This window comes from Polypterus senegalus, chromosome 14 (assembly GCF_016835505.1).
Source record: "Polypterus senegalus isolate Bchr_013 chromosome 14, ASM1683550v1, whole genome shotgun sequence".
NCBI lineage: Eukaryota > Metazoa > Chordata > Cladistia > Polypteriformes > Polypteridae > Polypterus > Polypterus senegalus.
In genome coordinates, this window is record NC_053167.1 from 57,406,390 (window position 1) to 57,419,811 (window position 13,422).

A 13,422-nucleotide genomic window follows, 5' to 3' on the forward strand; every position below is an offset into this window, starting at 1 on the left:
ATAATCTGAATAAACATAAATCCATCATTAATTTATATCTTTCCCTGTCTTCTCACTCCATCCAGCTCTTTTCTAAATTTTCACCAGTCACATCTGCATTTGTTAACGACCTGCTTTGCAAGACAAAGCCGACTACTTGTGTACTGAACCTCATCCCCAAAACAATTCTTAAAGTCTACCTTTATGCTATAATCCTGACTGCTATGACAATAATAAATACATCCCTTGACACTGGCTTTGTGCCAGCCACTTTTAAAATCGCTTCTGAAACCCCAGTGTTAAAGTCTGGTCTCATCTTTTCTGCCAAAAGTTCTTGAGCATGTAGTAGCCTCCCAACTCACCAATTACTTAACTTCTAATAATTTGATGGAACCATTTCAGTCTGGTCTCAGGGCACAGCACAGCTATGAAACTACTCTGTTTCGGGTAACCAATGATTTGCTTATATTAGCAGACTCTGGACAAACCACCATATAAATTCTGTTAGATCTTAGTGCAGCATTTGATACCATCAGACATGACATTCTTCCGTCCAGAATGAAGAACATGCTGGGTATCTCTGGCACTGCACTCGTGGTTTAAGTCCTATGTGACTCTCAGGCAAGAGTTTGTTAGTCTTGCAAACAGCAGATCCAGCTAAGTGCCAGTCACACAACTGGGTTCCTCAGAGCTCTGTCCTTGGCCCTCTGCTCTTCTGTATCTAAATATTTCCCTTTGGCCATATTATTCATAGCTATGGACTGGTTGTTTCAATGCTTTCTCAGCTCACAACTTGCCTCAGTGAAATTAAAACCTGAATGGAGCAGAACTCTTTAAAATTAAATTCCAACAAAACTGACCTCCTGCAAATTTGCACTAAAGTGCAACTTAAGAAGATGACCTTCTTCTCAGTCACTCTTGACGGTGATCTAATCAGATCTTCTGATACAAAAAAAAAAAATCATAGTGTCATTTCTGATTCCTCCCTTTCTTATTCCACCCACATAAACTTGGGATTAATAAAGTATCTATCTATCTATCTAAACCACATGAACAAACTTTCTTTCTTTCACCTCCATAACATATCTCATGTTTGCTCAATCTCGTGCATTGATGGTAGGATTTATAATTTTACATAGCAAGGCTTTATTGAGCTTAGCCATTCTGTTACTCACAAAAGTGCAATCTACTAAGGCTCTGATATTTGGGAATCCTAGCATATATCATCTAGTGTCACTGAAAAAACATGGGAAAAATATGTTTTACCAGCTACTTTAGAAAACTGCTTGATATCCCGAAAATTGCTTTACCACAAGAGATATGCTTTAGCGCTGCCACATAAATATCATATGTTTTTCTGCTGTCGATCGGGTGTGGTGGGGATTGTTCTTACATCCTGAAATTGAAAGCGGCACCCCAGAGGTGGGACTTAAAGTTTCTTTTTTTTAAATCAGGGAGCGATTTGCATAAAGCGTGTCATTTAAAGAGAGAGAAGAGAGCCAAGAAGACGGGGAATAAAAATAAAAAAAAAAGCATTTCAGCTACTGCATGGGCCATGTAACGAAGTCCAGGAGCTTTTACAGTCCTGTCAGAAGTGTGTAAGTAATTCTTTTTGACCGGGGAATTGAATGTTCCGCTATTTCCTACGGACTCGGGTGAGCTATATCGAAGGACTTACTGTTCTGTATCATGGTGCAAGACGGACTGTATATCTTTTATGGCGAAGATTTGATTGTTGCAGAGAGTCCACAATTGCTAGCTAGAACTCTTCATTTCTCCTGCCGGCATCACGGGTCAGAACTGTGGATTTATTTATAAGCTCTGGAAGGGGAACTGTGGAAAGGAATATTCTTATTGTGTGTGTGTAATATATATTTTGCTCCACACATAAGGGTTATTTAGGGGTGGGGGGGCATATGTAAAGGATTGTATTTTTGTTTTATTTATGTACAGTGATCCCTCGGTATATCGCACTTCAACTTTCGCGGCTTCTAAATGTAAGCATATCTAAATATATATCACGGATTTTTCGCTGGTTCATGGATTTCTGCAGACAGTGGGTCTTTTAATTTATGGTACATGCTTCCTCAGTTTGTTTGCCCAGTTGATTTCATACAAGGGATGCTATTGGCGGATGGCTTAGAAGCTACCCAATCAGAGCATGTATTACGTATTAAATAAAACTCCTCAATGATATACGATGTGCTCCCAAGCGGTGCTTGATTGTTTGCTTTTCTCTCTCACTCTCTCTGACATTCTCTGCGCCTGATGGAGGGAGTGTGAGCAGAGGGGCTGTTTGCACAGAGGCTGTTTGCCTAGAAGATAGAGACGCTACTCTAAAAAATGCTGAAAGACTACCTTAACATTGCTCCCTTCTTTGCGCATACTTAAAAGCCCAACAGCAAGTATTGATTTTTTGATTGCTTTTCTTTCACGCTCTCTCTCTGACATTCTCTGCTCCTGTCCTTTGAAGAGAAAATAGCATTCTTTTAATTGTGAGAAAGAACTGTCATCTCTGTCTTGTCATGGAGCACAGTTAATACCCTTTAGTCAAAAGTTTAATTTCATTTCTAGAGGGCTCTAATAATGTTAACAGTGTGGGAGAGTTTATAAGGGCTTAAAATATATAAAAATAACCATAAAAACATATGGCTTCTACTTCGTGGATTTCCACCGATCGCTTGGGGGTTGGGGGTTATAGGTTCTGGAACGCAACCCCCGCGATCGAGGAAGGATTACTGTAATATATTCCTCATGTGATTATAGAGATTGCCCATTCATTTTTTTTTGTGGACTACAAATGCGCTGGCATCAGGGGTAACTGAACCTTGTAGAATAAGGGATATATGGAGGATTTATTGGGGTGTGATATTGGCCTATCCTTTTATCATCTGCTGCCACTTAGGACAGGTTAGCGGCAGCAATCATCTCGTTTCAGCGTGGCGGGACAAATTGTTACAACTCTGAAAACCTGCCTTTCCAAGATTCTCTGTTTTGTGAGCAATGTACAAAAAGGCACCCGATGCAAAGAAAAACAAATTTATGCAAATGGTTTGCACAATGGTGAAGCAGTAAGCTGAACTGGCATACAAATCAAGCTACCTCATCCAATGGATTTTCAAAGAATAGACATACTCTGGATGAACCTGCAAGGATGTTGAAAACAGACTTTTGACGCATTAAATCTAACCACAAATCTCTGCCTTCAATTTATCAGTGTAAGTACCTGCCCATACCCACAATTTTTATAATGAAAGTTTCTATTTTACTGGCAGATCCACAAGTAAAACACTGTCTTTTGTGGGGTTTTTGTATCTCACTAGTTAAAATAGAACACTATGGATTTACTCTTACTCTTTATTATCATACAATATACAGTAGTACAAAGATTGTCATGAAATATACCAAAATGACGAGGGACCTCATACATAATGCTGCTACATAGAATTCACACTAAAACATGGCATATGGACAAAAGCAGAAATGTTCATACGCACAAAAAAATCCAGATACATAAATCTGTGCGTACGCCAACTTCCACATTATTCCGTTCCATAAATAACGGTCTGTGCGAAAAGGAATGCACGTGCACATGCCTGCTGCCACTCCCAAACTCCTCCCAGAATTACGCCTCTTTGAATATGCAAATCAATATAAATAGCCCTTAAGCTCAGTGTTCTGTGAAAAGGCAAAGGCAAAAGCACAGGGTAAAATTGAAGAAATTCAGCGAATACCAAGTGGAGGCAAGTAAAAACATACTATTTGTTGGTTTAAACAGTGGTATAAACAACAAAAGGAAGTTGATCGAGTGACACAGTGTGTCGGAGAAACTCGAAAGCTCAAGTTCACTAAGTTGCACAGTACCCGAAATAAAAAAAGAAGTTGTCAGATATCAACATCGCCGTGAAAAGGCGAGTCGTAGCCCACCGTCTTGAGTGTCATATGAAAGCTTATTGGGGTACAGAGAAAAGAAAAAAAAATAGGGACACAGCAGGAAAATAGCACGGAACTTTAATCTTGAAATTTCCACTTTAAATCACATAGTTTATTTTGTCATTAAAGTAGAACATCATAAACTTAATCTTAAAATCGTTTAATTTACTAGTTTCTCAAATCCCATCAAAACTAAAGTAGCACGTTAAATTCTTTGTTTTGTATATGTTCTTCTATGTGCTCTGTGTGTGTGAATCACTACGTGCATCTTAAACTGGCTTTCGCTTCCTCTGACAGGACACAGAATCTATTACATTCATGATATTACAGTTATCCGAGTAATTTAAATACTGAGATGTACACTTGCTATTATTTCAGTTTTAATATCATATCAATTAAAGCATGTATCAAAAATTGGAACACGGTGGCGCAGTGATAGTGACGAACTGGCTCCCCATCCAGAGATATGTTCCTGCCTCATGCAAGATGCTTGCTGCACAACCTTCGATGAAATAATTTATTGCACAAGTACTGTCTCTTTCAAACATACTAACCCCTAATTCCTGTCCTTCCTTTTCTTTCTCCAATTACCCAATCGCCACACAATCAGCTCATTAACAGACGTTAAGCCATCTGTAAGCTTAGAACTCTAATGCTTCAAAACTTTTAAGGAACACTGAAATATCTTTGTAGTACATGTTTAATTATACTATCCATCGATCCTTCCAGTGTCACACCAGCCCCAGCAAGAACACAACACGAGGCAGGTACAATCCCTGAACCGTTAGCCCTTTGCTAGCGCTGTGACACCATGTCCTCACACATTCAATTATTAATATATATATTATTTAAATGTTAACATTTTATCTGTATAATGTAACAAACATATTTTGCTGTATTTAATCTTAAAATTTATATTGTCAACACATGTAAATACGCACTTTATAAAGTGGCTCAGGTTGTGCAATATTATAACTGTATTGCAAGTTTACAGTGAGGTAATTGTATTTACTACAAACAGTTCTACAAGGAGGACTTGATGGACTGATTGATTGCATTCATAGTTCTTGGCATGAAACTGTTTCTGAATCACAAGGTCAGTACAGGAAAGGCTCTGAAGCATTTGCCATATGAGAGAAGTTCAAATAGGCAGTATGGCTGAGGCAGCGTATGCTCGATGCTGTATACCAGTAACTCTCTTTCTGATCAGCTGGTGTAGAGCTGTGATTCCCCACTCAGATACAGTGATATCAATACTCAGAGTGATGCAGTACGAGTAATATGGAAAAAGATGATCCGCTGTGGCAACCCCTAACGGGAGCAGCTGAAAGAAGAAGCAGGTGGTGCAGAGAGAGTAACAATGCTAAAGCAGCTATGGTATTTAGAATAGTTTGGCCATTCAGTGGACCATTATACTGTTACACGTCAAGTACAAGTAGATGCCTTAAACTAATAAACAATATACGGTTAATTTTAGTGTATTTCATAAAGCCGCATCAGGGATGTGGATCTAAAAAAGAAAGGGAAACACACAGGAACAGTAGCACTGCTTTGATGCAGGGTGCCGCCAGTTTGGAAAACCGAGCATAGATCTTGCGTACGCCAAGCATTTAGCTGCTGTCAAAATGTGCGTGGCTTTACGCCAAGTTTAGGTTTTATACATCGTGATGCGAGTGTGGAAACAGCATTAAACAACATTTTTGTGCATACGCACCGTTTATACGAGGCCTCAGGCCCTTCATTTCTAAACATTATATTCTCTGGTAATTTAAAACACTTTGTAGAACCTGTGGACAGAAGCACACCACGGTTGATTCTAAAATGTCTCGGAAGTGTTTCTTATACATTAATATATATACTGTATCTCTGTGCAACTTGCTGTTGAAGGTTTACTGACATAGAATTTTCCATATTTAATCATTTTAGCTTCATGGAACACAATTTCATAACCTAATTTGGATTTCTATACTTTGTCTTTTGCCTTTCAATTACAAAATGGGGCAATGTGTATGAATGACATAAATATTTAAATATTGTATTATTAATGCTTGGGTTTCTCAAAGGCATTACAATGCCATCTTTCAATGTTTTAAAATTTTGTAATGAACCTCAGATGAATTTAAATAGTACAGTCAAGAGCTGACTTGCTGTTTAATTTGGGAATGGCTATTTGGCCATCAGGGAAGTCACAAAGTGTAGATGGCATTGCAAACCGAGGCTCTGCGAGTCTGGTGTGGGTCACTGGTAGACATACAGAGCAATACAAACTGATCTTTGAGTCTCAGCATCTGCATGCCGGGTCTTTGTAAGGAAGTATTTCTTAACCACTGTTGTACTCCCCTGATGTGTGGTGAGGTTGCCGTTTTTTGATTTACTTAAGTCATTGGCAGTGCTGTTAAGATGCTTCCCCATTTCTAAGCGAGCTTGTTTCACCATGGATGACATAATCATTCTTGTTTCACCAAAGGGTGGTTTGCAATTGCTGTTAGTGGGTCATGAATGAACTTAAAAAGGCAAAACTGGGTCACGGGACCATAAAGATTATAAATTCTTGGCGCAAGAGGGCTCCTTGTGTCTCATTTCTCTGCTACTAAAAAAAAAAAAAGTCAAAAGTAAGAGGACTGGAAACACCATGAAGCCCCTAAACGATACAACTCTATCAGCAACAAATGAGATGTCTGTGGTTTCATCACACAGAATACTGAAAAAATTTTCAGCGTGTATATTTTTCAGTATGTTAGATTTTATTTATGATGCTAAGATATCCAGCAGCTCTTGCATTATTCTTTCAGAGGTGTAATGTGCATTTTTATCAACATTGAGATGTTGTAAAAAGGAACAACCCATTTCTTTACAGTGTTCCAACAGCTTTTCAAACAACGTTGTATGTGGCAACTCATTTTTTGCCAACCAATGCATGGATCTTAAAGCTCCCACAAAGGCATATCTCTATAAGTTATTTAACACAGATACAGATCTTTCACTTTGAACGATTCCAGTTTGCTCTAGTACACACTTTCCTAAAAGGTCAACAGAAGACTCAATGTGCGTTTTATTTTTTTCATGGTCCAGCAAGCTTTCTTTTCGAATTCTCGTGCATGGCACGTTTACCCAAGGTAACTCTCTCCTTTGGGTGTGTTTGTTTGAATATTTCATTCAAAATGAGCACCACATACCATTTTCTTTGACCATTAGCCAATCAAAATCTTTAAACCATTGTTTGTTTATGACAAATAAGCGGTGCTTAGATTTATCAATTGGCAAAGGGTGTGCGGAAGAGATTTCCCCTGATGGACCAGCCTCTGCAATGTCTTTGTCTGAAATTACCAAATCAGGAGTTGACACTGCACCTTCGTTGGTTTGTAGCGTCTCTTTTCTGAAATAACTGAGCAGTGTTTTCTGAACACTTTTTTTGCTCATGTTGGTAAAACGTTTGGAAAAAATTAAAAGTACTTATGAAATAAGACTTCACTGGGAAAGTGAGAGCCTGTTGGATATTCAATGCACACTTGCACTACTGCAGGGCAAGATATGAACAAAAAAGGAATGGCAAATGGGTCACTTTAACAAAACCCTCAACAATTCAGTGACAAAACTTTTGCTCAGGACACAGTGTATGCTGCAAGGGTTTCTGCACACTTTTTGCAATATGGATGCAGGTCCAAATATGAGCAAATATAAGAACGGCAGATGGGGTCACTTTAGCAAAAACCTCAGTATGAGCAAATATAAAAACAGCAGAGGGAGTCACTTTAACAGGAACCACAGTGAGTGCTATATATTGGTTTGCTATGTACTGAACAAGAAGATAGCAGTAATACAGCATTTAGCAGCAATACAAAGACTGCACTGACACTGAGAACAGACACGTCACTTGTGGAGGCCCTTTTTCTGATATCTGACAGGCTGGATCCACAAGTCTATTTTTTATCTTATCAGTCCTCTTCTTGCCCGCCCACCTCCACATCCTCTTTGATTGTGAACTGCCACTCAGCTCCCGCTATTAGCATGTACAGCCCCCTCTCGCCTGCCCACCTCTCCATACTCCTTGCTACTGTATTAAGCTGCTCTACCCCCGCTATTACCATGTACATTCCCCTCTCAAAAGTCCACCTCCCCATACTCTTTGCTTGTGAACTCCGCTCCGCCTCATACCTGCTATTAGCATCGAGTGATCGGCAAGATCCCGTCACGCACCTCTCCCCTCGCCACTTGCGATCCTGCTTCTAAAATATTAACCAACCCACCCGCTCGCTCGTCCCTTGCCATTTGTGCAGATCATTAGATCTGCATGTGCCTGTAGATTTGCGACTGTCATCTCAGAAGGTCATGCGAGATGACAGCCGGGTGCTCGACGCTAGGGAGAACATGGAGTATGTATGAAATTTATCCATATGTAAACTGATATTTTATGTACTAAAGTTAACTGTCAGAGAAGGGTCATTTTAATCATTTCAGACCTTGATCATTAAAAGGGAATAAACCGTGTTCATGTTGAGGTCCACTGCAATGCAGACTAATAATGTGTAATGGGGCAGTATCAGCCGGTATGGCCTAGATTCATGAGAGTACAATAGATTTGCTCACTCTTCTTGGGCTGAGAGTCTGTCCTTGCTGTCATTGGCTGGAAACCTTTGAATATTTAAAAGGAGATGTTTTTCCAAGGAACACTGGTATAAAACAGTGCTTATTTGATTCTAAAAATAACTAACCTGGGGTCACTACCATTTACAACTCACGTGTGTCTGTTCTAAATATGACTTCTCTGTCATCTTAACTATTTGGTTAGAAATATACTACAGTTAGACACTAACCAGAGAATCAGAATTCTGAGGAAGCATACAACAAATAAGCTATGGAAAGTGCACTGGCTTTACTGGCAGCTAGGATAAATGTGGCACAATTAAAAATGTTCAGGCTAGAAAAAGCATTGATCGACTTTGTCCATAATAAAACACCACAGTCCACTGCTTTCTGAGGTCTATCTGATTTTAAAATGCTACAATCGTTTTATCATTGAACCTTTTGAGTCAAACAAACAGGGCCACACCAAGCTGCCTTTTTTGGACCAAAGCAGTGTTTTCTGGTAATGTAAGACAGCCAAGTGTTAGCAGAGCTCCAAGTAAGATACACAGCTAAAATATTTGACTTCAATGAGGCTTTGAAAAAGGGTCACTACGCTAAATCACAGAGGAGAATTTTTGGGACAAATAGGAACAGAACAAGAAAGGCACGTGTAGCAGGTGTTCAAGGATGCATAGTAATGCCACACAACAGAAGCCAAATTACACATAGCTATGCTCTACAACTGTCTGAAAGTAATGAAGTACAACTTACGTTTCTTTTTTGTACTCCAGTTTTATATAGGTAAAACAGAGCTCAGACCAAAACAAACATTTGGCAATAATTTACCCTATAAAATCAAGTTTTATTATTTTTAGTAAATCTGTGCCTAAAAGTGCAAAAAACTACACCTTCATTTTTGGGGGAAATGGCAAAACTAAATTCCAAATGCAAATTTGCTAAATAAATCTAATAAAAGGAAATTTACAAAGCTCACAAAAAATATCTTCAGGACTTATTTGCATCCCTTTGCATTAAAGAAATACTCCACCTAAAAATTATATTTTTTTTATATGTTAACTTAAAAGCATCACAATATTTTTATGTAAGAAGTATCCCTTGTACTTTGCATTGATGGCCAAGGAACAAATTTAATCTGAGGTTTTCATACTGAATGGAGAGAAAGAAGTTTATGACATAACAGAAGTCAATAGTGACATACTGTAAATCAAAAGCGTCCATTGAAAGAAAAAAAAATCTCATGTTACTTGTGTTGCATAACCCACACATCTGTTATATCCACTTGCTTGTTCAAAATGTGCAAAATAAATGCTTTTTTGCTAAAATACTGTTTAATAGTTGCTTCTGGAGTTATTTGCGCAGACATAAACAAAAAAACTAAAAGACACACAGGAAGGACATTTTGAATTGAAGGCAGCATTCTTGATTAAAAAATGACAGGAGAGGAGGGTATTCAAATCAATAGTCAATCCCTTATGAGAGATTTTCTTTTTCTTTTTTCCATGGAAATTTTTCAATAAACCCCATGTACTTTGCAGTGGGAAGTAACATATTAAAGAAATATAATTAATTTTTGGGTAGAGAATGTGTACTTTGATGTGTACTAGACAATTTGTGTACAACATTACATTAACAGCATGACTTTCAATATTTTATAACATTCAACATTTTTTTTTTTCATATCTTACCTTCTATTTCCAAATTCAGTAGTTGCCATGCAGCATTGACATTGCAAAAAGAAAAACAACATTGATTAAATAAATAGATATATGAACAAAACAAAAAGAAAATATAATCTAGTTACCTACAGTTAAATGACCTGAATTTCTTGGGCATTTTAAATTTAAATTTAAGAAAACAAAATCCACATACACTACAATTAGTAGTCTTCTATCAATATCACAGAAGTCTACAAAATTTCACATAAATGTACATTTGTCTGAGAATTTAAATGGGCATGGAAAAGGCTGCCTTAATATTTTCTATATTAACAGATTGCAATCAACCATATTCGTGGTCCTTTGCTCAGTAACCGAAATCTGTTTGTTAAGAAGGATATAAAAATAAAAACAAAAAGATGAAGTCAAATATAATATATTAATATTAATTTAGTGTGAACACTTCAACATACAGTAAAGTTGCAACAATTGGGATTTTTATGGCCAATTCAAATAACCAATTTTTGAACAGTCAGATAGGTCAATCTTTTCTTTATTTTATTTACACATACATAAAAGTGTCAAATGGTAACTCATTTTGAGATAATAAATATCAGCATCTTAAGCAATGGGACAAAGTAATGCACATTTAAGGTACAGCAATTTCTAAAAGTTTATGCATAAAGCAGAAAATACATGAATAATCCATGCATTTAATGGGCAAAATAACACACAATAGTCTTAGTCCAAAAGGTCACCAGTATATGTAAGAAAACTAACATGTGCTTTAGATTTGAAATAATGTATTTCATTAATATCCTATAATAAACTTCATTAAGAGCAGTATGTCTCTTACTAAGAGACAGAATGATTAAATAAAAGACAGATGGACAAAGCACGAAAGAGATATGACTTGTAAACAGCACTTGAAGAGTACAAGAGTAAGGATAGATAAACAGAGTGAGCAGATAGCAGACAGCTCACTATGCCAACTCAAACAGTTTTACAAACCACCACACCCACCATGTAATTATCAGATAACCGCCTTCATGTGTGATGTTAAAATTGTACTGAGAAAGTAAACTGGATAAGATAACATTCCATTCAGTCAATGTGTGAACCACAAAAACTTCAAAACAAATGGTCAAGGTGAGGGCAGAAGCCTATTCCTGCAGAACATGAAACAAAGCGGGAATCAACCCTAGAAAGGACACAGAAAAAAAGGTTCTGCTTCGGGTAAGCAAATATGATAGATGTAAAAGAATATTAACTAGAAAATCAAAAATGTAATGCCTTAATTGCACACTTTGACAAACTGATCTTTATTATTTTCAAGATCCACCAAGAGATGTCTATTCAAGGTAACTTGAGCAAACTGGTCCCTTTACTTTAAAAATTTGAAAGTTTGTATTATATACACACACACACACACACATATATTTATATATATTGGGGAAACCCCCAGTTGCGGCCAGTTTGCCTCTTGCGTTGTGAAAAGGGGGGGCAGAACGCACCCTAAGGAGGTGCGGTCGCTCCTCCGAAACCCCCTCTTAGACAGTGATACAATGGGGAAACAAAGTTTTTTTTTTTTTTTTAACCTCCTCTTTGCTCAATGTATCTCGCACGCCATTTCTACCATTTTAAAAGTCTGTACAGCAGCTGTCCTACTCTTTGTCATTAATTGCTGGTCCCGGGCATGGTTAACTCTCTTGGCAAAGACTCAAGTTCTTGATATTTTTTAGATTATAATTTAAAAATGGAATAATAATCTGAAAAACTAACATCATCACATTCAAGTTCAATAGATTCTGAAAAGAATGATACTAAAAAAATATATGTAGGTTTTAAAATAAGCCCAATTTGAAGTGTGACAAAAAACGGGACATAAAAGCGTTGCACTTTTAGACTTAGGATTTTATATATACACACATAAAATATATATATATATATATAATATATATATATATATACACATACATACATACATATATACACACACACACTTTATTATATATACAGTGAGTATGGAAGGTATTCAGACCCCCTTCAATTTTTCAATCTTTGTTATATTGCAGCCATTTGCTGGAATCGTTTAAATTAATTTTTTTCCTCATTAATGTACACACAGCACCCCATATTGATATATATACATATACACTCACCTAAAGGATTATTAGGAACACCATACTAATACGGTGTTTGACCCCCTTTCGCCTTCAGAACTGCCTTAATTCTACGTGGCATTGATTCAACAAGGTGCTGAAAGCATTCTTTAGAAATGTTGGCCCATATTGATAGGATAGCATCTTTCAGTTGATGGAGATTTGTGGGATGCACATCCAGGGCACGAAGCTCCCGTTCCACCACATCCCAAAGATGCTCTATTGGGTTGAGATCTGGTGACTGTGGGGCCATTTTAGTACAGTGAACTCATTGTCATGTTCAAGAAACCAATTTGAAATGATTCGAGCTTTGTGACATGGTGCATTATCCTGCTGGAAGTAGCCATCAGAGGATGGGTACATGGTGGTCATGAAGGGATGGACATGGTCAGAAACAATGCTCAGGTAGCCCGTGGCATTTAAACGATGCCCAATTGGCACTAAGGGGCCTAAAGTGTGCCAAGAAAACATCCCCACACCATTACACCACCACCGCCAGCCTGCACAGTGGTAACAAGGCATGATGGATCCATGTTCTCATTCTGTTTACGCCAAATTCTGACTCTACCATTTGAATGTCTCAACAGAAATCGAGACTCATCAGACCAGGAAAATGGTCACAGAAATAACTTTAATCAGACAAAAATAATAATAAATAAAAATTCTATGAAATTTAACCAATGAAAGTCAGACATTGATTTTCAACCATGCTTCAACAGAATTATTTAAAAAAATAAACTCATGAAACAGGCCTGGACAAAAATGATGGTACCCCTAGAAAAGACTGAAAATAATGTGACCAAAGGGACATGTTAATCCAAGGTGTGTCCACTAATTAGCATCACAGGTGTCTACAATCTTGTAATCAGTCAGTGGACCTATATATAGGGCTCCAGGTAGTCACTGTGTTGTTTGGTGACATGGTGTGTACCACACTCAACATGGACCAGAGGAAGCGAAGGAAAGAGTTGTCTCAGGAGATTAGAAAGAAAATTATATAGACAAGCATGTCAAAGGTAAAGGCTATAAGACCATCTCGAAGCAGCTTGATGTTCCTGTGACTACAGTTGCACATATTATTCAGAAATTTAAGATCCATGGGACTG

General features: G+C 37.6%; 1 protein-coding gene across 4 annotated transcripts in view; it reads right to left on the minus strand.

Annotated features, from left to right (window-relative positions):
• Positions 1-13,422, minus strand: part of asxl1 (ASXL transcriptional regulator 1) — a 138,982-nt gene that overhangs the window by 72,439 nt on the left and 53,121 nt on the right. The window contains exon 1 of one of the 4 annotated variants that reach the window (XM_039736126.1): positions 10,185-10,228. The exons of the other annotated variants lie outside the window; for them this stretch is intronic. Within the exon in view, the coding sequence (XP_039592060.1) occupies positions 10,185-10,213 (29 nt within the window). The 5' untranslated portion in view covers positions 10,214-10,228. Of the gene's footprint in view, positions 1-10,184; positions 10,229-13,422 lie in introns of those variants that run through there. 4 annotated transcript variants of the gene reach the window in all.